The following is a 27194-nucleotide window of genomic DNA, read 5'->3' on the forward strand; positions in this document are numbered from 1 at the left end:
AGTCTAAGACATCACATTCCTTCTGCTGCTCATGCTCCAAAGGGGACCCATCTCAGTCCGTCTATCATTACTCTCCCTCTGTAGTCATGACTTCAGTTACACCAGCTCAAACGTAACCCACAATTCTGAATCTCTAGCCCAGATAGATATTTCTGTGGAGCTCTAATTCTGGATATGTCTAAAAAACAGCTCTTTCTGAATGTTTGACAGTATTTATATGTCTAAAACTAATTCATCATGTTCCCCCTAAAAAGTCACCATTCCTTAACTTAGTGAATAGAGCCATCATGCACACCCAGTAGTTCAAGTACAACATCTGGGAATCATCTGAGATCCTTTCCTCTCCTTTACTTCCTAGATCTAATTCACTAATGGCTAGAGATTCTCTCAAAACTGTCCATTTCCATCCATTTCATTGCCTGCACTCATTTCTCATTCAGAGCATGTCATATTGCAACATTCTCCTTAATGATTTCTCTAGCTCCAACCTCAATGCCTTGCAAGTTTCTGGAGATTAGTTCATTGTAATTTTTCAGTGGCTCTCATTTTTCTATAAGCTAAATTCTAAACTTCTCTGTATGGTATAGATGTACCTACCTACTTTCCTTCCTCATTCCCACCACTTCTCATCAACCTTATGCTCCAGCAACACTGAACGTGTCTTCCTCTAATTCTTCTGCACATGTTATAACACAATTTTCCCTTTTGTCTGCCTAGTACATGCTTACTCATTCTTAGGCATCTGTTTAAATGCTAACTTCTTAAACAACATCCCTTTCCTCTCTTAGGTAGATTTTGGTGTTCTTTGTATATTCTCAACTGTAGTTTTCAAGATTCTTCCATTAAGCAATGACCTTATTACATTAGAATTGTTTGCATGGGCATCTTAATTAATTAACTGGTTTAGGTTAGAAAATTAAAATAGGTCTTATATCCCAGGTCAACAATTATCAAACTATTCCCCAACTGAAAAAGTTTTATAATAACATATGCCCAGAGAGGAAAGTCTTTTAATTAATTTTAAGTGATTTGATATTGAAGAACAAGAGATCACTTATTAGTTCCGTTTTGCCATTGCTTAGAACAGTGTTAGCAGAAAGCAGATTTTTGATACATATATTGCTCTTGATTTAAATCTAGTTAAAGATCTGTAGCATTTACCCAACAAGTATTTCACTGAACAAATATTGTTTTAGCAACTATTATTAGCCAGAATAATAGCTGGTGCTGGGATACAGTGCCGACAGTCATAACCTCTACCCTGGAGGAATTTAAAATATGGAGAAGACAGATGGTTAAAAAGTAATTCTTAAAGTGTATAATGATAGCTTGACAAGAGTCTACAGAAACATTTATTTGGAGATCTAAGCTATCTTTTTCCTTGAGGATATCAACCTTAAACAGTGTGTAGAAAGACAGGTGGATAAAGACAGGGGTCATGATGCTAGAGAAGTCCAGGGAACCACAGCACAGATACTGCAGAAGAGAGAACTGTGAGAAAAGAGCTGGAGGGGACCAGGAGCCAAATTGTGAAGGGATTTCTAAGAGAAGTTTAAGCTTTGCACTTCTAGTAACCAATTCAAATTTTCTCCATGAATCAAACCACTAAATTAAACACCTGTTTTCTAAAAGTACCACATTCCTTAACCATAAAGAGAAAAGATCTTCTAAATAAAACTCTTCTTGGATTTCCCATCCTATGGCACCCACTGTGACTAAGCACTGAGGAAACAGATTAAACTAGAGATGTTTTACTTGCCATCTCCAGGATGTGTGAAAATGAAAACAACTGAGACTCAAAACTCTCAAGAGTTATCAGAGTTCTAACCATGAACTTGGGTGTGCAAAGCAACATATTAAATGCTCCCTTTTGAAACAAGAGGAGTATATTTTACTTTTCTATCTGGGATAGAAGATTAGATTCTAATCTTTTTTGGTTTCATATTCAGATGAGCAGTAAATGGGATCATGCTTCTTTATTACAGGGACATGTTTTTGAAGGTCTGTGAATACTTTAATTTAAAAGCCATGGACAGCAAACTAGAGGAGCTCTGACCATGCAAATGTTTTATAAATAGTTCCATGTGCACTCTTCATCTGGAGTCTCACTAGAGATGGATAATGACCTTGTATTTTGTACTCATTTACTGTGAATTTGCCAAACCTTCTGTTTTTAATTACACACTTAATTCACCTAGCATGGTCTAATTACAGAAAACAAAACTTCATTTAAACAAAAGGTGGCCTTGAACTTAATCTATCAAAACACCAGTTAGTTTTAAAAGTTTTCAGTTCTTAATAAACTGCGAAGACATGCAATAGCAATTTTCCAAATGTGATCATATGCTTTTACAGCAACAGATTTACTACATAATCAAACATCTGTAACATACTTTCAAAACTTGATGTGTTGTCTCACTATTAATGCAAATCTACTTAAATTTTGAGATCTAAAAAAATCTTAAAGCCAAAGTATTACACAATAATTTTTAATTATCCAAGATCATTTTGGCCTTGGAATGACAAGTTATCATAATTATGGCTACTTATTTACAAAATGGTCCAGGATTCTGTATATGCTCATCTGTGGAATTTTTCCCAACTCCCTCCAGTATAGAACCCTTCTCCTGTGTGCTACCATTGCACCTTACATATCTCTCAGAGTATTTACAACCCTGAATTGTGATTACTGGCTTAAGTATCTGTCCCCTACTTAGACTGCAAACTTTATGAAAGCAAAGTTTATGCCTTTTATCTCCCAACATGGAGCACAGTGCCTGACACAGAGCAAGTCCTCAATACACGTTTGTTGAATTAATGTATTTACATACAACACTGTAAAACTATCTCAATTTGGGGATGACATGATCTTCTATACAGAAAATTCTAAGGAATCCATCAAAAAGCCAAGAGAACTAATGAATAAAGTTCCACAAGGTTGCAGGATATAAGATCAATATACAAAAATCAATTGCAAATTAGCAACCAGCAAAACAAAAATGAAATTAAGAAAAATAATTTCATTTAAAACAGCACAAACAGAATAAAATATTTAAGAATTTAACAAGTGCAAAACTTATACTATGAAAACTACAAAACATTTCTGAAAGAAATTAAAGAAGACCCAAATAAATGGAAAGACAGTCCATGTTTGTGGGTTGGAAGACAATTTTGTTAAGGTTAAAATACTCAAATTGATCTACAGAATCTAGAGATTTGATGCAATCCCTACCAAATCTCAGCTGACTTCTTTGCGGAAAATGACAAGCTAATCCTAAAATCCATATGAAAATTTATGGAATTCAAAACAGCCAAAACATACAATGGAATATTATTCAGCCTTAGAGAGGAAGGAAATCCTGTCACAAGCTTCAACACAGATGAACCTTGAGGACATCATGTTTAGTGGATAAGCGAGTTATAAAAGATAAATACTGTATGATTGAGGAATTGTCAAACTGTTTTCCAAATAAGTGCAGACTGTCTTCTAGGCTACACTTATATGAGGTATCTAAAGTAGTCAAATTCATAGAAACACAACAAAGTAGGGGCTTTGGTTACCAGGCGCTGAGAAGAGGGGAAAATGTGAGTTGTTTAATGGGCATAGAATTTCAGTTTTGCAAGATGAAAAGAGTTCTGGAGAACGGTTGCATAACAATGTGAATGTACTTAACACTGTGAAACTGTACAGATAAAAATGGCTAAGATGCTATACTTAGTGTTTTTTACCAAGAAAGTTTTTTTTTTAATAGCCAAAACAATCTTGAAAAAGAGCAACAAAGTTGGAAGACACACTTCCTGATTTCAAAACGTACTACAGAGCTATAGTAATCAAGATAGTGTGGTAGTGGCAGGAGGGTAGGCATATCCCTATCAGTGGAATAGAATTGAGAGTCCAAAAATAAATCCCCATATTTACGGTCAACTGATTTTCTAGAAGGGTGCCAAGACAATTTAATGGAGGGAAAGTAGTCTTTTCAACAAATGATGCTGGGACAACTGGATATTGACAAGTGACAGAATGAAGTTGACTCTTACCTCATGCCATATACAAAAATTAACTCAAAATGGGTCAAAGATCTAAATGTAAGAGCTACAACTATAAGACTCCTAGAAGAAAATGTAAGTGTAAATCCCCATGACCTTAATTTAGGCAATAGTTTCTTAGATGCAACATAAAAAGCACAAGCAAGCAAACAAACAAATTGAATTTCATCAAAATAAAACATTTTTGTGCTTCAAAGGACCCCATAAGACAGTGAAAAGACAACCCACAGAATGGGAGAAAATTCTGCAAATCATGTATCTAATAAGCAACTTGATATAGAATATATAAAAAACCTTTACAGCTCAATAAAAATACCAATCACCCAATTAAAAAACCGGCAAAGAATCTGAATATTATTATATTTTTCCAAAGAATATACACAAATGGGAAAGAAGATTATGAAAAGATACTAACATCATTAGTCATTACAGAAATACCAATCAAAAACACAGTGAGATTCCACTCATACCCACTAGGATGGCCATAGTCACCCAAAATATAGATAATAGCAAGTGTTGGTGAGGATGTGGAGAAACTGGAACCCTGATACACTGCTGATGGGAATGAAAAATTGTGCAGCCACAATGAAAAATAGTCTGACCATTCCTCAAAAGATTAAACTTAACACTATCACATGATTCAGCAATTCCATTCCCAAGAGAAATGAAAACATACGTCCATGCAAAAACTTGCACAAAATTGTTCATAGTGGCATTATTCATAATAACTAAAAGGTGGAAACAATCTAAACAACCATCAGTTGATACATGGATAAATAAAATGTGGTATATTCAAACAATGGAATATTATTCAGCTATAAACAGGAATGAAGCGCTGATACACACTTTAACATGGATAAACCTTGAAAACATTACGCTAAGTAAAAGAAACCAGACACGAAAAGCCTCGTGTTACATGATTCCGTTTAGATGAAATGCCCAGAATAGGCAAACCTATAGATTTAGAAGACAGAAAGTAAATTAGTAATTGTTTAGGGGTGGAGGCAGGATAGTGATGGTTAGGGGTGCTAGGTTTTCTTTTGTGGTTGTTAGATGTTCTATTTTTATTTAATTAAAATAAAATTTAATTTTATTACTTTTTTTGGAAAATGTTCTAAGATTGATTGTGATGATGGATACCCAACTCTGTGAATATACTAAACAAATATGCTAAACAAATTTTATACTTCAAATGAGTGAATTGTGAATTGTATATCAATAAAGCTGTCACACACACACACACACACAAACACACACAGAGACAACTTAGAATATTAAATGACCAAAGTATATTTCTGGGGAAGCAGCAAATGATAATGTGAAAGTACAGTTGACCCTTGAACAACACAGGGCTAGGGGTGCCAACACTCCACGCAGCAGAAACCGGTATATCACTTAGAGTAGGCTCTCTGTATCCGGGGTTCCTCTGTAAGTGTTGTTCCACATCTGGGGGTTCAACCAATGGCAGATGATGTATTTGCTATTGAAAAATACTTGGTATAAGTGGACCCACGCAGTTCAAGCCCGTATTTTTCAAGGGTCAACTGTACAAAGCTGCAATGACTGACACAATGCCTTCACACCTAAACTGTTCTATTAAGAATAATGGGAAAAATTACTAAAAATATAAGCGATTTGCTTACACTTTAGATACATTACAACATAGACTCCTAAATGTTCTCCTTTTCAGATAAAAATGTGTCGTTAGTAGTACAGTGATAATAAGTAACCTATTAAGGAGTTTCAGAGTATTTTCAGAGTAAATTTTTCTTAAAAAAGTATTTAGGCAACATTAGAAGGGAAAAACTGTAACAGCTGAATGTTAGAAATGCTCATATAGAAAATGATGGCAGTAACCACAGAAAAGTAGCTATTGAAGAAGAAAAGACTATCTTGAGGGTGATTTCAGCCTAGTAAAACGAAAAACTAGATGTAGGTTCAGTAAAGTGAGAGCTGGGGAACCAAGAGAGAACTCATAAAAGGGGAAGCCTATAAGTTCGCCAAAGATGGGAAGGAACAGAGTTTAGAGCTAAGGTTCAGTAAGTCATAGCAGTGAGAGAGAGCTACCAGCTTAGAATGGAATTTTTTAAAATATATGGGAAAAAATCCTCCTAAACCTTCTTGTTTTCAAATCTCCATGTGAAAATCAAATAGAAACAGGAGTAGAGAAAATGCCTGTTATCAAGTTCTTCTAGTGTGGACAGGGCGGGGGGTGCGGGGGGGTGGGGTGGGACACGACTCTTAAATAACCTGCTAACGAGAAGAAGAGATCCAGGAACTAACTCCCGCGTCCCACTCCGGAGTCACATGTGTCTCTATTGTGCGTGATAAACAGGAGTAGAGGTGCAAACCCCCGCTGTGGCGGGTGCTACACAAAGCATGACACGGCCTTGCCCTTCAAGAGATTTTCTTCATAAATCATTATTCCATGTTACTACAATAATTTTTCTTTATCACTTCTGGAGGACTAGGAAGGATCTTTTGCACTTAAAGCATTTATGCCCCCCCAAATAAAATTAAATTTTAAAAAAGTTTATGAACATAAACTGCTTGTCAAGATCACCGATGACCTCCTTTGCTGCTAACTGCTCAGTGCTAAACCATCAGTCCTCATCTATCTTGAGCTTTAGCAGAGACTGAACCAGCTGATCACTCCCTCCTCACTTGACTTGCAGGACATATTCCTGGCTGTCTTCCTACCACCCTGATTGTTCCTTCTCAGTCTTTTGCTGGTTCTTCCTCTTCCCAGTCTTTTAACATTTACCACAAAAGCAAGAACACTGGATACTGCTATGGGAAAGGGAGAGGATACACAGGGAGCTTCTAAGAAACTCTAATTTATACTGCTTAACCTAGGTGGTGGGCACTTGGGCATGTGTATAACTATTCTTTAAACTATACACATAATGTTTGGTGAACAAAATTTAAGAATATAAATACAAATGTAAGAATTATAAAAGGTAAAGGCAGAAACAAATACAAATAAAAGCAACTACAGGAATATGAATATAATTTATGTATGTTGTCTTAGGTCAAATATTTTAAAATGTTACACACCTTGACAAAAAGGAGCATAATTTACAGAAAGGGAGTGTATATATTTTCCCTAACTCTTTATGATAAAGATTTTCAAATATCCACAGAAAAGTTAAAATAGAAGTACAATGAGTACATCCATATACCCTCTGCTTAGGTTCAATAATTGGTAACAGTTTACTGTATCTGCTTACTTGCTTTCTACACACATACACATACTTTGTATTTGGAACCACTGGAAAGTATATGCAGAACATCATGGCACTTCACGTCTAAATACTTCAGCATGCATCTCCTGAGAATAGGGACGTTTTCTTACGTTATCACATGCTACTATTGTGCCCAAGAAAATGGATGATAAGTCTATAAAATCACCTAATATCAGGGACCATATATTTTTTGAAGAACAGAAAATCTGAGAAACATACAATAATAAACCTAACTGAAAGGTTGCCCATAATAAATTCACTGAATATTCTGAGAAAATAAATATTTATTTGCTTTAAAAACTCACTAAGTTCACCACCTTTAAATATAAGTTTAAGGATTAAGTTTAACGAGGCCAAGAATGGTGGAGCCAAATTTCCCAACAACCTATACAATTAGCAAATTTTTTCAATAAAAAAATCGCATGTGGTTTGACATTAGAATGGAACACAGGAAATGAGAACTATCCAGGAAAACTTAGGCTGTGTGGTCACTGTAAACAGACAACAAAGAGATCAGAGTGGTTCTGTTACAAGGTAGGTTTAAAAGAGACCATGTAAGGAAGCTGTCTTCCTCAGCTGGAACCAGGAAAAATAAGTGTGAAAACTGAAGCCCCATGCAAGAGGGACTAGGCTCTTGAGGCATAAATATACAAGTATGGCAACTGATTTCCTGTACATATAGTAAATAGATTTCCCTGCCCTAGTATGTAAGGTCCTGAAAAATTCACTTAAAATTGTTACAGTTCAGACTTCAAATTATATCCACGCTGCTTTAAGAAATACTTTATATTATCTATTAATATAGTTGGCAGATTTCTAAGTCACAGAGATATGCTAGTCATTCTGCTATTGTAATCACCTATCTAGTAGAAACGTGGCTCATATTGTGTGATTCCATTTATATAAAATGTCAAGATAGGAAAACCCATAGAGACAGAAAGTAGATTGGTGGTTGCTAGGTATAGAGGGGAGGCGGACACTGTAGGAAAATGAGGGGTGACTGCTAACGAGTACAGGGTTTCTTTTTGGGGTGATGAAAATATTCTAAAATTGATTGTGGTGATAGTTGCACAACTGTCTATATACTAAAAATACCCAAACCCAATCAGTTGTATAGTTCAAATGCGCAAACTGTATAGTATGCAAATTATATCTTAATAAAGTGGTTATAAAACTTTAAAAAATAGTTGTGGCTGATTAAGTTTTAGATTAATTAAAAATAAGACAAATTAGAGAAAATATTATGGGAAAATTAATTTAAAATTCTAACAACTCAGGACTAAGAATTATACCATAATTTGATAGAAATTAATTAAAGTAAGCAGAATTATTGGTACACATATTCTAAAAAGCTTTCCCAATAAACATTTTAGCCATATGGTCTTGATCTCTTTTAAGATGCAAAAAAAAAAAAAAAAAAAAAACCCAAAACCGGAAAGGTCAAGTTAAAAATTAATGATGCATTCTTACATGCCTTATAAAATAAGTAAACAAAAGCTCAGGGAAACTGATCTAAAAAAATTAAAAGCTTTCCAAAACTCATCCCAAATTTGTCCAATGAAGTCTTTCCCTAATCATCTACCTTAGGCTTTTTTTTTAAATCTAAGACGTTTGTTTAATGATCTAACCTGTTAGAGATTCAGCGTATGATGAAAGGGAACTCTCAGAAAGTAAAATAATTACAGGAACAAAATGCCTTTCCTTCTCTCCCCTTGAACAAAATACATTTGGACAGGATTAAATGGCAATTTCTTAGGCTGTTCTCTAAGATTTTCCTAAGCACTCTTAAGGTTGACACATCCATGCGAATTTTATTTTACTTTAAAATCTTTTAAAAATAACACAAGTAATTCATGCTCATAATAATTTCAAATAGAGGTATGTGTGTATGTAAAATGTATATTCATGAAAAATCTAGATTAGATTCATAACATTAAAATACTTAGGCTGTTTTATATAAGCTATGTTGTGTGTCTTGTGCCACTTAGACTATTATGCAGGTTGTTAATAGGTTATTAATAGTATTTCTAGAACATGGGAAAATATCAGGTTAACATTGCGGCTATGTTATTCTTTGTATTTTTTGAGACTAGTTGAGATTATATGGTTTACATATAAATTAATATTTAATGTTTTAGTTTTAATTTTTTTCTAGAGTAACATAACAATTAAATCTTCTTTTAAGTTTTTAAAGTTTCATTTACTCAGCAAAAGTATTTTAAGTACCCTCTGTGCACCTTTTCACCTCTCTTTAGAAACTAACTCAGTCAAGGTATCCACATGTAACACATCCCTGTATTGTGATCTGCTCTTCCCACCTTATTCAGAATAAAGAGCATCCTATTTTATCTATTATGGAGCTGTTATGCTTTAGAGTCTAACACAGTCAGCTGCTTTGCCACCCAGTGAAATCAGATGCTTGCAAAATTGAAGCAAACAGCATTTTACCCACCCTCAGCTGCCAACAACTTTATTAAACTTAAAGAATTAAATAATTATAAATGATATATTTTATGTATTTTTACTGTCAGTCTGTTTTATATTTTCTTGTTTATTCAAATGTGAATGCTGTCTGTAAAATACTGGATTTAAATATCTTGTATAAATTATTACTAGTTCAAAAGGATACTAGTTCGTATTATCATCGAGAGGAAGTATGAATAAGTCTTACAACTAGTTTGAATTTATTAACAGTTTTTAAAAATTCCTGATGTTACAGGGGCTAAAAAAGAAAAAAAAAAGGAGGAAAATCTGTGGGTGGAGGTGGGGAGCATAGGGCCCTTTGGCCTGGTAAGAAGTTTCTAATTATTTGCAAACTGATTAAGAAATTGGAAGGAGAAAACCAGCACAAGTAACTGTCTTCTGATACAGACAAAACTTAGACTTGCATATTTGTGGTGTGCCTCTGGATTAGGTAGCAAACTGAACTTGACTGCTGAGTAATACTTCATAGCAGCATAAGAAGATGGCATCTAGTGTCCCTCGTCACCCTTTGCTCATTACAGAGATTCATCATGTATTAGAATGATGAGCGTCCGGACTATTCTTTCATTTTGTCAGTTTTGTCTCTGATGTTTTTATATTTGTGTGTAACTGAACACCATTAATGACAGAATTCATTTCAAAGCCTAGTGCTTTTCCTTTTTAAACCTTTCTTTTGAATTTATTCTAAGTTATCATTTAATAAAATACCTTCATATTGAGCCCTGTAAAATTTCAAAATAGATGTCTTGAAAGTAGAGGACTAGAAATACTAATTAGTACTAATTAAATACTAATTAAAATAAAAATAAGTGAATAAAATCTAGTGAGACAACTGTCTGTTCATATGGGTTGAATCTGATCACTTCAAATGTAGTATCTAGTAATTTAATAATTACACATCTCACAACTTTTAAAATATAACAATGTAAAGATAATTTTAATAATATGAATTAGCTATTGTATATTTTGTACACCTGTGATTATTTTTATCAGCGATGCAAAAAATTAAACTGAATTTCTTTTTATTCTAAAGATCAAAAAGCAACATAAATATGTACATAATCATGCTTAAGTATTTTAGAACATTTTCTCTTAAAGGAAAGCAAATCGATGCCACCCTAAATATAAGAAGCCAAATATATTGTTATATTACATCAGTATGAAATTGAGTAAAAGTATAAACTGGTATGTTTCTTGAATGCCTTCTCTTATACTGTAATTCTTTAAGAGTTTATAATGAATTAAAATAATAGCTTCCTAAACATGATTCAGGGAAATATATAGGTATATAAATACAATCTACTTTCTCCTGGAAATGTATTATCAATCTGAACACAGAATCTAACAGAAAAGACCAATTGTTTTGAAAGTACTTGCTCTGCTGTTAGAAGATGGTTTCATTTGATACTTACTTTAAATCCATGTTTGATAACTCTCTCTCCTTATTTCAAAGCTCTTTCTGGGTGATCTCATGTATTTTTTCTAAACCAAATATTCCCAAATCCACAACTTCATTCTGTATTTTCAACTACCTAGTGGATTTGCATGTCTTCCAGACATGACAAATTTAATACATCTAATTAGCTCACCCTCCACACCCAACCTCCAAAACCTGTTCTTCCCTCCTTTTCTGTTCTGTATCTCAAACAGATACAGATGGCAACACCATCAATCAGAAAACTTCTTTATTCTAATCACCTACACACAACTGGTTATCAAATCCAGATGATTCTTAGATTATTTCTTAGATTAGATTAGATTAGATTCTTAGATTATTTCTTAAATCTACTCTCTCTTCTTTAATTTCATGATCTTTGTCTTAATCCACTTCGACAATTTCAACAGCCTTTAATCCAGTCCTCCTAGGGCTTCAGTCTACCCAGTTCCTGTCTGTGCTTCACCCTGACACTAAAAAAGAAATCTGATAAGAGTTAACTTTCTTGATAAGAACTCTGCACTGCCCACAGGATTAAGGCTAAATACATGCTAGAAGCCCCAGCTTGGCAGTTAAGGCCTTTAAGGTCACTCCCAAATCATACCCAGTTATACTCTGTTCAGTAGGCACTGTCTGCTTTAGGACCTGTTCTCTGGCCCAGCTGAAGTGTGCAGAAAAGCATTCTGTGTTGCTGGCTAAGCCAGCTCACTTTTGGCTTATTCACTGCACCTTTGCCTGCACCATGTGTGAAACCCTACTTTATTCACTGGTCTTCATCAGTTTTGCCTCTGCCCCCCCAGTTTGGGTTCAGTGCCATGATTGACCCATCTCATATTTTTCTTGATTTCAGGCTCAAGCTAATCTCTTTACTGAAGGCTTAATAATACTGTAATTGTTAAGTAGCACAGGGAAAACTCTAAAGTCATACTTCCTGGGTTCATATTTTGGCTCTGTCACCTAGAAGCTATGTGACTCTAATCTTCCTCAGTTGTTCAAAAAAAAAAAAAAAAAAAGAGTGGGGGAGGGATAACAACAGTATCTTCCACAAAGGACCATTTTCAGGAGAGTGCTTTGAAACTTACTCAGCACACAATAAACTCTCAGTATTTATTAGCTATTATTTCTACTAATCATTAGCCAGAAGCAAAAGAACAGGGAAAATTCTGAGCAGCAAAATTATACATGTAGACAAAGCTGCACATACCACTTTGAACTTAAAGAACCGGTTAGTTAGAAAAACAATTTCAGATGCTCAGATTTTACACTTAATGCAGCAACCTACCATGAGTCACAGCAAAATGTGGCATAGCACCCACATGAATGGAAGCCTGAGAGCTCTGATGTGGAGTCAAGAGAAAAAAAAAAGCATAAGTGATTACAGAAGAGGAAGAAATTCTTATAGGTGAGGGCAACTGGTGTCAAATACAGAAAGAAGCTCAAAGATTCTAAGGTCTAAGTTCTGAAAAATACTTAAAAAAATGACAACAAAGAAGGTGACATGTTAGCATATGTAAAAAGCTGCTGTTAAATGATGACTACTAAACTGGTAAGGGTTGGATAATTTATTAATTTCAGCTTTTTAAAGATTATTTTTCTGGAAGACTATACCTATAATTCTATAATAAAGGAAAATGGAAAAGTAGAATTTGTTTGCAGGTATTAGTTGTAATTCACTGATTTCTGCAAATCAAGGGGGAACTTAACTGTATCTTGTTTCTATTGTGCCTCATAAGATTTGCTAAGGAAAAGTCTCTCAATGTTCATAGTCCGGGTAAGAATGACTAAATGTTTAAAATCAAAGTAAGGAGTTTTGCGCCATCACTGAAGTTCTAATGAGTTAAAAACAGTAAACTTCTTTTCATCAAATATAATCACGAAAATGACTATCTGGTTTAGATCTTTCTTCCATTAGCAACGATAACCCACAACTGACTACTCATTTCATGTGACTAGTTAGTAAAAGACTGCATGGTTATTAGCTTTTTAAATATTTAAATATTTGTAATCTTGACTTTGGATAACTTAATTTGCATTCTCATAGTAAGACAAAGCTAAAAACTAAATTGAAGGCCTGTGGAATTAGAACTTGATACTCTAATCCAGGTTACTGAGTCCTTTATAAGACACCTTTGTAAAGAACAGCTTTAATTACATCAGTATACTGAAAATCAAATTTAACACCCACCATTATTTAATTCATGAAGGAAAAAAATTCTTTTGTTAAGTACCATGAAAATATGTCTTAAAGCAATATAATTAAGATATCTCTGTTCCAAAATTCTTTTATCTGCTACTGTATGTTAGTTTGACACCCTCTTTCACTTATCTCTGTAAGATCTGTCTATATTTCTGTGAAGATGTTTCTACTATTGAAGGACAAAATTACAAAACAAAATTAGTTTGGTTTTGAACCAACATAACTAGGTTTTTGATTTTTAAAAAGCTGTTATTCAGCAATTTTCCAATAAAGACACGCAAGTGGCCAATAGGCACAAGAAAAAATGCTCAAATATCCTAAGTGTCAGAGAAATGCAAATTAAAACAATGAAGTATCACTCCATACCAGTAAGAATGGTCATCATTAAAATGTCCACAAACAATAAATGCTGGAGAGGGTGTGGAGAAAAGGGAACCCTCCTATACTGTTGGTGGGAATGGAGTTTGGTGCAGCCATTATGGAAAACAGTACGGAGATTCCTGAAAATAGACTTACCATATGACCCAGCAATTCCACTCCTATGCATATATCTGGAGGGAACTCTGATTTGAAAAGATGTATGCACCCCAATGTTCATAGCAGCACTATTTACAACAGCCAAGACATAGAAACAACCTAAATGTCCATCAACAGATGACTGGATAAAGAAGTTGTGTACACATACACACACACAATGGAATACTACTCAGCCGTACAAAGAATACAACAATGCCATTTGCAGCAACATGGATGGACCTGGAGATTGTCATTCTAAGTGAAGTAAGCCAGAAGGAGAAAGAAAAATACCATATGATATCACTTATATGTGGAATCTAAAAAAGAAAACACAAATGAACTTATTTACAAAATAGAAACAGACTCACAGGCATAGAAAACAAACTAATGGTTACCAGGGGGGATGGGGGTGGGAAGGGATAAACTGGGAGTTCAAGATTTTCAGATACTAACTACTATATATAAAATAGATAAACAACAAGTTTCTTCCGTATAGCACAGGGAACTATATTCAATATCTTGTAGTAACCTATAATGAAAAACAGTATGAAAAGGAATATATGTCTGTATATGTATGACTGAAACATTATGCGGTACACCAGAAATTGACACAACATTATAAACTGACTACACTTTAAAAATAAATTTTAAAAAGCTGTCATTTACTGGAATGTCTTCCATCCCAATGAAAGCGAGAGGTAGAATGGGAAAAGGTTGCCAACCTAACGTCAGGACAGGAGAGAAAGGTACACTAGTTTAAACAGGCCAAAAGAACTGTGTACTTCTAACTGTGAGAGTTATATATTGCTTACTGACTATACATTCAAAATGAGGTTATGAACAAAAAGTGCATATAGTCAAAATAACTTCCTCAGACATCAACATTAGACGTAAATTATGCCTGGAGTATAATACCTTTGTTTTAAAATGTAAAGCAGCCAATTTTTCAACACAATCTTCTAGATAAATGACATTTTAAAAAGAATAAATTACTGTGAGGAAAGTTTATGCTTTTTAGGACTCTTTTTGGTAAGCCATTTTTCTTCTTGCCATGTGCTTTAAACATCTTAATAAATTCCAACACGGTGACAAGAACCCACAGACTGCATCTGTGCTTTCTATCTTAATTAATCCAATAAGCACAGGCCTGTACACTATAATTTGTAAAGGAAATGATGATGTAGTGAGTTTTAACTTAAGGCATTAATTACATAAATAAGCAGAATTAGCTTAATGTTTCAGTAGACCCTGCCTAGATACAACCATCAAATAAAAATTTCTGAAATTATGGAAGGCTTTAACAGCATATTTAGGAACAAGAAAGCAAAATGCTCATTCTACATTAGGTAGCCAAATGAATTAAACTATACTGAGAAAAAAACAGTGTGGCAGTTTGGAGACACTAAAGTTTCTGCTGTCTTTAACTACTATAGAATCAATTAAATGCAGTTTAGTTGCCAGTGACTATTAACTTCTTCTACTTGCATATAAACATTTATCTTTGAAGAAGGTCACTCTCCTTTCAAAACAGAGGTTATGACTGTCTTAAATGCCTCAGTAGATTGATGGTCAAAATCTTACAAAAATCTACATGGCCCTAGACAATCACATGCTACAACTGTGCATACGCCACACCATCTGTTGGACACAACTGCCAGCACAGATTTCGTGAGCTGGCAAAGGACGGCAAGTGTCAAGAATTCTGCAAGCATTTCAAAGTGCAGGGTTCTCATTAACTTTAATTTCCTGTTGGCTCTATAAGGAAAGAGTGAGTAGTGGAAGCACAATGTGCCACATACGCTCGAGTTCATGCCACATGTACACCTGTAATCATAAACTCTGATCCAGGGCTCTCCACTAAAGCATTTGAGATTTAAGATTTTGTGTTTATTTCTTCTTTACCCTAGAAGAAATAAATCTGAAATATCTACAGTTATCTTTTCATACTTTGTTAATACTCTTGCAAACATCTGGAAATACTTGACAACAATCATTTAATTAATGCAAAGTTAATCGATGACAATATGCTTAAATACTTCACTCAACTGAAGTGGTTTCCTCAGTGCACACAACTGGAGACTGAAGAGAACAAGAAGTTCTTTGACTAAGGAATACCAACATGGGAAACTTTTAGCCAACATCTCCTTAAAGAGCAAAAAGTATTACCTATACTTAAATAGAGAGAGGAGATGGCAGCATACTGCCACGCCGGTGAAAACCGGCAGATGCTGCCGCCTTAAGTTTTTACCTCCAGGCTTCCTACAGGGCTGCCGCTGCTGAGGGCTTTGCAAAGGGCTGGCACTGCTGCCAGCGTTGGCGTGGGCTCTATGCTCCACCACTGTCTCCACTTTATCACCCTCCACAGCCGCTGGCTGCCTTATCTAAGAGGGTGAAAAGATCCTGAGAAAGAAACAGTTCCCCAGAACAAGCGATGATTCCTCAAACGCCCCCTGTGGCGCCAGCAGCAGGGCTGGTACTTTCTCCAGGTTTACTGCTTTCTGCATTTTGCAGCAGTGAGGTTTTTTGTTTTCTTGTGGGTTTTTTCCCCCTATAACTACACTGATTTGCCAATCCAGAGTCAGAGGTAGAATTGTAAAAAACTCAGGAAAGTCCAAGGCAAACAGACACTTGAAGGAGAGGACATTTTTTCCCTCTGCCACAATTATTGAGACTGTGTCTCCAGTGCTGCCCTGGAGGATTTTTGTGTCCCTTAGCTCAAGAGAACAACACAAATTGAATAAACATTTAAGAATCATAGCAATCAAAAATGTTAACTTAAAATTCAGTTTGAGTCAAAAACAAAAAAAATAATTGATTTACCTAATTCCTCTTATAACTAGTAATTATTGTCAATCCACTTTCTTTTTTTAAATTTGGAACCAATATGGTGCGTTAACAGATGGCTTTTAACATTTTTGTTCTTATTCCAAAATCTTTATGTTACCCAAAATATATCTATTTAAGTATGAATGATACTGTAATTTCTGCAAAACATGATCTACATGCTCTCACGTAACACTAAACAATCTGGATGCTAAGGCTGTTTGGAAATAATTCTAACAAAAACTGAAACATTAGACTAGTGCTATAATAAACAGACTTGCCTTTTACATTTGTTTTAGAAACCACAGGCACACCCTAAAACAGAACTTTTTTAGTAGGATTAAAATAATTGGTTCAATTAGCCCAAGTATATTTTACCCTATCTTTATACAACCCCCAAGATGGTGAAATCACAAATTAATTCTCTTATCATCTCACTGCATCCAGGAACATAACATGAAACAACCAGTTCATAGAAAATCCAAAAGACAAATGCTAAAGAAAATACACAAATTACGTTGCACATAGGCCTTAAGACAAAGAATGCTTCCTCCTCAGCACATCTGTCTAGCAGGTGTCTCTCTGAGTAAGTTTTGTCCGTTAGGAATCTGCTCTGAATACTACAAAGGACAACGAAGTAGTCTCTTTCATTTTTCTTCCTTGAAACCTCTTTTCCTCAAGGCAGAAAGAAAAGCCTTCTATGTCCTGGAAATGTGGTCAAAGCAACTTCGGGTTGTTTTAAGCAACTTCTATTTAATAGACATAGGAATCACATAAAGTCCAGTTCTTTCGGAAGGTACCCTTGAGATACGTCATAAAGAGGGAAGATAAACATGTAAGCCTTAGCACACTTTCTACTTTGATGAGTCACATTTTTAACATTCTCTACCTAATGTATGATGGAACGAATAAGACCAGATTTCCCTTATCACTACCAGCTGGTGTCTTAAGTGGAAATCTGTCTCTGCTTTTAGTCCATTTCCTTACTTTGTAAGCAAAGTATTCCATCAAATCCTTTACACTTTGCCCCACCTCTGCTTCCTCTTTTCCTACTCTCGTTCAGCCCCTCTTACATACTTTTCTTTGTCTTTTACGACACTCAGTACTACTCTTAGCAATTCACCTCCTGGCAATCCTTCCTTTATTCATCTCTTATTTATTCCCATTTACATTCCCTCAGGAGCTATTACAAACATTTCCCCCTTTCCTCAAAATGATCAGAGGGTTGAGCAGTTGCAGATGACAGGTGCAGTAGTGTTGGGGAAGGAAGAACTCCTGCTCTAGTTACTCCATCTCTCTTCCCTTTTAAGGCTACATACCCTGTATAAGTCAGAAGAGAAATAATTCTGCAAAAATTAAATCCAGTCATATGATCTCTTGGAGCCTCTTTCCAACTGTGAGGACATTTTCCTGTATCTTTTTAAACTTCACCTTCTATTATTTAGCTCATCTTAACTTGAATGGTAAGATCTAGTAAGTAAGCTATTTTTGTTAATTAACCTTTTCTAGTCTTTTCTCCTACACCTATCCCTGTTTTTGTTGTTTGTTTCTTTTCATTACTTTATTATTTCAAGTCTGTTTCACATAATTGATTTCTTCTTCCTATCAATCAGTCCTGCATGCTACCATCAAGATGCATATTCTTAAAACACTTTTCATCATGTCATTCTCCAATTTTAAAACCCTCAGTGGATTTCCACTGTATAGGAAATAAAATTTCAGACTTCGTAATCTTACACCAAAGGCTTCCACCATCTGACCCGGACCTCACTTTCCATTTTACCTCCCATATTATTCCAAATGAACTTGAAGGTCTCCACTTCACTGCCATTCAATATATTTTGTGGTTTCCTACCGCTAAGCTTTTTATTACACACATCATTCTTTGTACCGTCTGCCTTCCCTCCTTCTGCTATCCATCTTTCAGTGCTTAGACAGTCCCCCTCTGCTGAATAATTTCATAAACTACTCCAACCTTTACTGGGTCTCCCTCTTATGCAAAATTGCAGGACATCCAAATTATTGGTCTGGATAACAATTTAGCACTTTAGTAATGTATAGCTTGTCTTAATATGTGTGTGTATATATATATGTATGTATATATATATGTGTGTGTGTGTGTGTGTGTGTGTATATATATATGTATGTGTGTATGTATGTGTATATATATATATATATATATTTTTTTTTTTACCCACAGGGCCTAACACAATCCAAAGCAGAATAATATAACGTCTGTTAAATTAGTTTAATGTTTTCTAGCAAATTTTGGAATTTCCAGATAGAGGGACTCCAAAATCTATGATGGGCTGAAAATATTACCAAAAGTTTACTTATAAGAGCCAGCCACTAGAAAAATTGATGCTCTGACTTACAAAACTAGAATAAGCTTAAAAGGGACAGTAGAAGGCTACCTGTCAAAAGGTGTGTGTGTGAAAGTATTTTAAAAGTAGGGTACTGAAATGGCCCTTATCAAAATCACTAATGACCTCCAATTTCCTAAATTCATCATTCTAAATCTCTTGAATTTTAATTACGACAATTTCTAGTAGATTATTTGCAAAGATGACTGCAACAATTCTGTTCATCCCAAAGGACCCTCTGCAATGTGACCTTGCTGTTCTTCCCATCATGAGGTAAAATCTCCTTTCATACCCTTTGAATTTGGATTGGCCTTGTGACGTATTTTGACTAACAGAATATGGTAAAAATGACACTATGTGAATTTTTTTCCCTCTTACTGTTTTTTTTTTATTGCAGTATTATACACAACTTAAAATTCTCCATTTTAACCATTTTTAAGTGTACAGTTCAGTAGGACAAGTACATTTATACTGTTATGCAACCATCACGACCATCCATCCCCAAGACTTTTTTCATCTTACAAAACTGAAGTTCTGAACCAAAAAACCCCCTCTCTTTCCCTTCCCCAGTACTGGGCAACTACCATTCTACTTTCTGTTTCTATGAATTTGACTACTCTAGGAGCTGCATATAAGTGGAATCACACAGTATTTGTCCTTTTGTGATTGGCTATTTTACTTAGCATATTATCTTCAAAGTTTATCCATGTTATGGCTTATGTCAAAATTTCCTTCCTTTTTAGGCTGAATAATATTCCATCGTATGCATATCTATTCATCCATCAATGGACACTTGGACTTTTTTCTGCCTTGTGGCAACTATGAATAATGTTGTTATGAACACGGATGTATAAACATCTGTTAAAGTCTCTGCCTTCACTCATTTCTTTTGAGTATACACCCAAAAATGGAACTGCTGGATCACATGGTAATCTATGTTTAATTTTACTTGAAGAATGCCATACTGTTCTCCATAGGTGTACCATCTGATATTCCCACCTGCAGTGCACAAGAAAAGGTTCCAATTCCTCCACGTCCTCATGAACACTTGTTATTTCCTCTGTGTGTATGTATGTGTGCGTTTATAGGATGGGTGTAAAGGGGCATCTTGTGGTTCTGATTTGTGTTTCCCTAATGATTAGTGATACTGAGTATCTTTTCACTTGTTTGTTAACCATCTGGAGAAGTATTTATCTGAGTACTCTGACCATTTTAAAATTGAGTTGCTTAGGGGTGGGGGATACAGCTCGGTTGGTAGAGCGTACGTTGAGCATGCACGAGGCACTTGGTTCAATTTCCAGTACCTCCCTTTGAAAAAGAAAAAGAAAAAAAAAAGGAACCAAAACTAAAATTGAGTTGATCAGTTTTTTGTTAAGTTACAGGAGTTCTTTATATATCCCAGATGTTAAACCCTTATCAGATATATGATTTTAAAAGGTTTTCTCCCATTCTGTGGGTAGACTTTCACTCTGCTGACAATGTACTTCGATGCACAAAAATTTAATTTTTATACTGTCCAACTTATCTATCTTTTCTTTTGTTGCCTTTTCTTTTGGTGTCATATCTAAGAAATAACCGCCAAATCCAACATCATAAAGCTTTTCCCCTATGTTTTTTCTAGAAGTTTTATAGTTATAGTTCTTATGTTTATCTGGATCCTTGATTCATTGAGTTAACTTTTGTATATGGGATAAGGTAAGGGCCCAACTTCATCCTTTTGCCTGTAGCTATCCAGTTTTTCCAGCATCATTTGTTGACAAGACTATCCTTTCCTCACTGAATGGTCTTAGTGCCCTTGCTGAAAGTTATCTGACTGTGTATGTGAGGGCTTCTATCTGGGCTTCCTATTCTACACCATCTGTCTGTCTGTTTTGATTACTGTAGCTTTATAGTAAGTTTTGAAATCAGGAAATATGAGACCTCCAATTTTGTTTCTCTTTTCCAGGGTTGTTTTCACTATTCCAGTCCCTCGAAATTCCACATAAATTTTAGATGGATTTTTCTATTTCTATAAAAAACACTACTGGGATTCTGACAGAGATTACACTGAATCTGTAGACTGCTTTGGACAATACTGACATCCTAACAATATTGTCTTCCAATCAGTGAACATGAGATGTCTTTCCACATATTGGTGTCTTTCATTTCTTTCAGCAATGTTTTATAGTTTTCAGTGTACAAGTCTTCTACCCCCTTGGTTAAAATCATTCCTAAGCATCCATTCTTTCTGATGCTATTGTAAATGGATTCTAAGCATAGGTCTCAAAAGGCCTTGCAACTTCTATCATTTCTTGGAAGACAGCTACCAAGACAAAAAAACTCCAGGCTTGCCTGTTAGGCTCATATGGCCTAGCCAACTGTTAGCACAACTGCCAGACACATAAGTAATTTTGGAGAGATTATTCAGCTCCAGTCAAGCTGCTAGATGATTATAGCCACTTGCAAGACTTCCACGCCAGACTAGCAGAAGAACCACCCAGCTGAACCTAGTTACACTGCTTACCCACAAAATTGTGAGCAAATAAAAGTTATTTTAAGCCACGAAACTTTCAGGGTGGTAGCAAAGACTAACTGAAACAGAATTAAATCATTTTATTTATTTCTTAACTATGGTAATTTATTCATTACTTTGTAGCTCATTTCAAGCTGTTTCCTATTAGGATTTATTCCAACTGAGAGAAGACAGGGTTCTTTGATGCCAAGTACTCTACATTATTCATGTTCATGAATGATTTAAAGCTTCAATGTCAGCATTCTAAATAATTTCTATTTTTTAAAAAGGAGATAGTATAAAATGAAATCTTACTAGAACTAAAGAATTACAGATTCTATTTTTCTAATTTCTAATTTCAAAACTGACAAAATAGTCAGGAGATAGTACAATTAATGTTTTCAGACTAACCTGAGCCATTGCTAATATTTGCTAGCAGTAAGTACTATATTTATTGAGAATAGATTTGAAACTTTATTACCTAATTATTAAAAACTTAATCACAGTATTTAGGAGAAAAGTATTTAACATTAAAAACATTCATAACACCAAATCATTTAGAGGCATGGTGACTAAGCAAAATGGCTTAATATTACCTAAAATTTTTAAAGATATAGATATATCTGAAATTTTATTTACTTATACATAAATATATTTAGTAAAAAATACAGCTATATAGGATTATAGTTATTTTATGCAAAAAGCCTTACAGAATAATATGCAAAAGTAAATGCTATTCACTACCTACTAAAGCAAAAATTTACTCCGTAAGATTTCTACTCCATTAAAGAACTCATTTTTCTCTGAAGTTATGGAAATAGTTGTTTTAGAATTATCTGTACTGTATACATTCTTTTAAAGAAATAAATAATAAGGAGCAGAGCAAAAGAAATAAAGAGAAAATGTTAATAAGAGGTGATAAGGCACAGTTTTATACTAAAGTTTATATTCCTAACTAGACATAGAATAGGACAATTATTTCTGACAACCAAGTGAAATTAATACTTAAGTAGAAATTATTACAGTTAACTTTCAAAGCTGAGGCAAATTTCTCAAAGTCTATGTCATAAATAACTTTGCATCATTTGTTTAGGAAACTTAATTTACTGACTGTAAAAAGTATCTCATATTTACATTATTAAAAACATCTTTGGAAATAGTTTGTCACTTTAGTTTTAAAGAGTCCTAAGTATTTCTCTAAATTTGGGCTATAATTTATTTAAACAAAAGCAATTATTTATATTTCTCTGCAAGTACATTTCTACAAGCAAACTACGGTTTCACCGTTCCCCTACCCACACATATGGCAATATACTGAATGTTAATATACAGTCTATACTTTTATATGTACACACATATATACACACAACCTATGCTTCTCAATGTGATGACAAAATAAAGGAGAAAATAAATGGGGAGAATTAAAATGTACTTACAAAGTCAAAGTCTCCATCTTGAGGAACTTTCCAGTTATCAGGAAAAACATTTTTAGACATAGGGAAGGGTTCGTGCCTGTTCTGATTACAGTTTTCATGGCTCTTATTCTTGAAGTCCTGTTTATCAAAGTAGTCCATGAAAGACGGTCTTTGTACTTGTGGTGAAGTTGCATTTCCTTAGGTAAACAAAGAACATAAGGAGGACATAAGTTGTTACACTTAAAGAACTACGATTTTTGTCAAAGTATGATTTTTTTAATTAATCAGTATGATAAATTTGCACTGGTCAGATTGAAGGCCAACACAGTCAATTTAATGAAGAATAAAGTAAAGTAAAATAAGAATGAAAAAACAAAAATATCCAAGCTGTACGAAAACTCAACGAATGACTAGGCAAAGATCCATAAGAGTCTTAGATGTAAAAACATTCCAGAACTTTGGCAGAATCTTTATCATAATTTGATTAAAAATCATTTCAAGTGTATTTGAAATCTGTCAGAGAAAGTAAAAAATTTAGACCTAAGTGTTTTTTTTTTTTTTAACATTTAAGCCTACATTGTTACTGTTACTGTGCACCACTGTCAGCTGTAAGAAGTTGTAAGAACTTACCCAGGTTCCTCTGTATCTCTTTGACTGCTTCCTCACAGTCTTTCCAACTGATTCTACCTCCTCCTCAACTCCCATGGTTTCGCCTGTCATATTTGTATCTGTCACTCCTAACTCTATTTCTCTAGAACAGACCTTGCTCCTGGGTTCTGTGTCTGACTTTCCCATTGCAACTACTGCACCTAAGGTGAGTTGGAGTTACTCTGAACTCACCAGTTCTAAAGCTAAATTCAAGATCCTTCTCTTCAAGCCTTCTGCTTCTCCAGTTGCTTTTTGACTGCTAAAGTCAACATTATTTACTCAATCCCCAAAGTGGTCAAGTTGAGAATTAACCCAGGCTGTCTTTTCCCATCAAACCAAACTGATGCTACTTTTCTATCCATCACTGCTACTGCCTTCATTTAGCTTCTTACCATTTCTTGTCTGGGCCTCGGCAGCACCCTCCAACGTATCTCCCTGCTACATCTCAATTTTTTATTTTCATCATACTGACAACATAGTGACCTAACTGCAAATCAAACCATGTTTTTCTTCTATTTAGAATCTTTTGATGGCTTCTGACTTTCTATACTGAATGAGTAAAGTAGAAAATAAACATTTGGAACAACTAGATTTTTCCCATGATTTTCACAGTGGATTCCTTAAACCCTAGAGTTTCAAAAAAAAAAAAAAGGTCCCAAGAGACCACCACAAAGACATATCCCTATATAGTTCTCCAGACAGTAAGTTACCTACTTTCTTAAAAATATCCTGTGATAGAAATATAAGTCCCCACAACAAAGTCTGTTGGGCAACTCTTAGTTACAAAAATCATTTTTTAAACGTGAACTTGAAATCTGTCCTACTGTAATTTACACTCATGTTCCAAATAAATTCCTCTTTCATGTATCAGCCCCTCAAACATCTGAAGACAGCTATGGCTTCTGTTTTGGTAATCTTCATCAGGTGAAAACATTACCAGCTCCTTTCATAGAACATGTTTTTCAGACTCATCATCATCTAGTTTACTTGCCTGTGAAGACATTCCAGTCTCTCCACGATCCTCTAAAATCAGACATAATACTACTAATAGTGACCTGGCCAATCTAGAATGCATTTGTAATAGTACCAATGCAGCTTAAAACTATAGTTAGTATTATGACAACCAAGTAACACCATTGGCTTGGGATGAATTATCAGGTAATTTTAGTCAAATGAATACAACGCTAAAATACTTACTTTTACATTTTCATTCTCAAGCAGAGGATGTAGGAAGAGGTAGGAGCAGGAACCTTCAGTTTTACTATGCACACTTCCATTTGAAACTTGAAATCCACTATTATATAGTGGTTTAATTTTCACTAACATTTCAGATATATTACAGTTTTAAGGGTCTTTTACAGGTGAAAAAGCCTATGGTAAAATGCCTATTTGGCTCCACACTCAAAATTTGGAAAATAACTCATTCCCATATTAGACATAAACATTCTCACAGAGAGTTAACAAAACTCTAAAAATCAACTGAAAAAAAAAAAAGGTGGTCTATTCCATTCGACTTTTCTGTTTGTATGACTATAACAGGGTATCATTAACCAAGATATACTTACTCATAGTTTCTTATTCAAATGTATGTGCTTATACTTCTAAATACTTCCAATTGTTTAATTTAAAACTTACTATTAACATTGAGCATATCTTTTTACATACAAAGAAAATTTAAAAAAACAATTAAAATAAATTTCAAAGGAGGACAATAGGTTAGGCTTGTTTTAAAAGTTAATGGGAGGGAGCAGCCACAATTGGACAGAAATGTGTAACGGCACGATATAAAACACTTGCCCACGGTGTGCAGCTGAGTATCTAGGGAGATGCATGCTCACAGAAGGGACAAAGAGGATGTTTCTGACTTACAATTTATTTTTTAAAAAAGAAGTAGTAGGCCTTTCAACAGGAGAGTGAAGCAGGAAATCTTAATATAGTAACCACTGTCATGTGATTGTGGTTGCTATGGCAAATACTGTTTTTTAAAAACAAACAAAATAATAACATAAAATTGACATCAATTTCTCTACTTGTAGCTGAATTCTGACCCTTACAAAATTTTTTTAAATTTTAATAATAAATTTAATGTTCAAAATTACCTCATTCCTCAATTTTGGTCCCAATTCCTTCAACTATTTGCTGCAGAACTAAAAACCCATTAGCAATAAAGAATAAAATAATCACCACTCAATCCTTTTGTGTATGTGAAATTAAAAAACAAATTGTTTTTTTTCTCCTTCATACATTCCCCAAAACATATAGAAGGAAAGTAAGTTGTATGGTATATGATACCTTTTGGAAAATATGCCAGTCCACAATTACTCACTAACTTTTCTACTTTGCACATGTCTTCTAAAGAGGTGAAAAGTCATCACGAAAATTTAAATATGTAAAGGAGTTTTTGTAATACTTTAACAAATTGTAATTTGCTTAATTTTTAATTTCTTAGCATGATTATGACAAAGAAAGTCAAATGTAGAAATGAAATTAATCATAACTTTAGCATAATGTATTTCAATATCAAAGGATTTGTGAATATTACCTAATTTGTTCTTCTAAAAACATTTTAAGATGTGGGTGTTCCACCTGATTAATGATCTTGGAAATCTGTCCTTTAATTTGTTGCCAAGAGTATAGTGAATACACATAAAAACTAGGATGTTAAAACAGAAGCTAATTGACATCAGCTTTTTCTTAACTTCATCAGACTGTACTTTGAAACAAAGGAAGATACAGACAACATGCAGAAGATCCAAAGGCTATTCATAAAAGAGATTAAAAGCTTAGAAAATAATACCTGCACAGAGGTTAAAGGGAATGAAATTGTTCAGCCAGGAAAAGTCTGAGGATACAATTTAGTAAGTATCTGAGTATAAATGAAGGATTCTTCCACAGAAAATAGTGACCAGCTGTTTTCTATCTCCAGTGAGGGCAGAATAAAAGGAAACAGTGCAATTGAAGCCCAAGGATTTTAGCTAAATAAAAGAAATCATTTCCTGTGTGAATAATGAGCATTGCAATGGCCACTGTGTGTCTACGGAAGCCCTTTCTTCAGAGGCTTTTACAAGAAAGACTGATTTTCATGTGTACAAGGAAGACTAATATTTACATGCTTGTCCCTGCTCTGTGCTGGTAAAAGAGGTATCCTACAACCAAAATACCTACGCTAACAGGCCTGAGCTGGGTCACGCGTCAAACATTCCACAGAGCATAGGCACGCTGAAGAACAGACCATATTCAGCCCACACAGATAACTCCAAACCATTGTAGCCACACCTTGGCTGGACAGCCAACACCTCTGCAGAGGAAAACAAAGCGTTTCTAACTGCCTAGTAAGATGCTGGGTATTTGTGCCCAGCTGCAAGTGAGACCTGCAGTTTACTGCTGTCACCTTTATTGCTAAGTCGTTGGCAAAATTAATTGCACAGTTAAAGAGATATATAACAATTTTTCACAAAAGAATGGTAAGCTCTCTGGAGAAGTGGAAAAGTGATCCATCTATATGCTCTCCTAACCTGGTTAATTGTTTC

General features: G+C 34.6%; 1 protein-coding gene across 6 annotated transcripts in view; it reads right to left on the minus strand.

Annotated features, from left to right (window-relative positions):
• Window positions 1-27194, minus strand: part of STK3 (serine/threonine kinase 3) — a 241372-nt gene that overhangs the window by 43149 nt on the left and 171029 nt on the right. For all 6 annotated transcript variants that reach the window (XM_074352984.1, XM_074352985.1, XM_074352983.1 and 3 more), the window contains one exon: window positions 23038-23213. In XM_074352984.1, coding sequence (XP_074209085.1) covers window positions 23038-23213 — 176 coding nt within the window. The remainder of the gene's footprint in view (window positions 1-23037; window positions 23214-27194) is intronic.

The sequence above is a fragment of the Camelus bactrianus genome, chromosome 25 (genome assembly GCF_048773025.1).
Source record: "Camelus bactrianus isolate YW-2024 breed Bactrian camel chromosome 25, ASM4877302v1, whole genome shotgun sequence".
Classification (NCBI taxonomy): Eukaryota; Metazoa; Chordata; class Mammalia; order Artiodactyla; family Camelidae; genus Camelus; species Camelus bactrianus.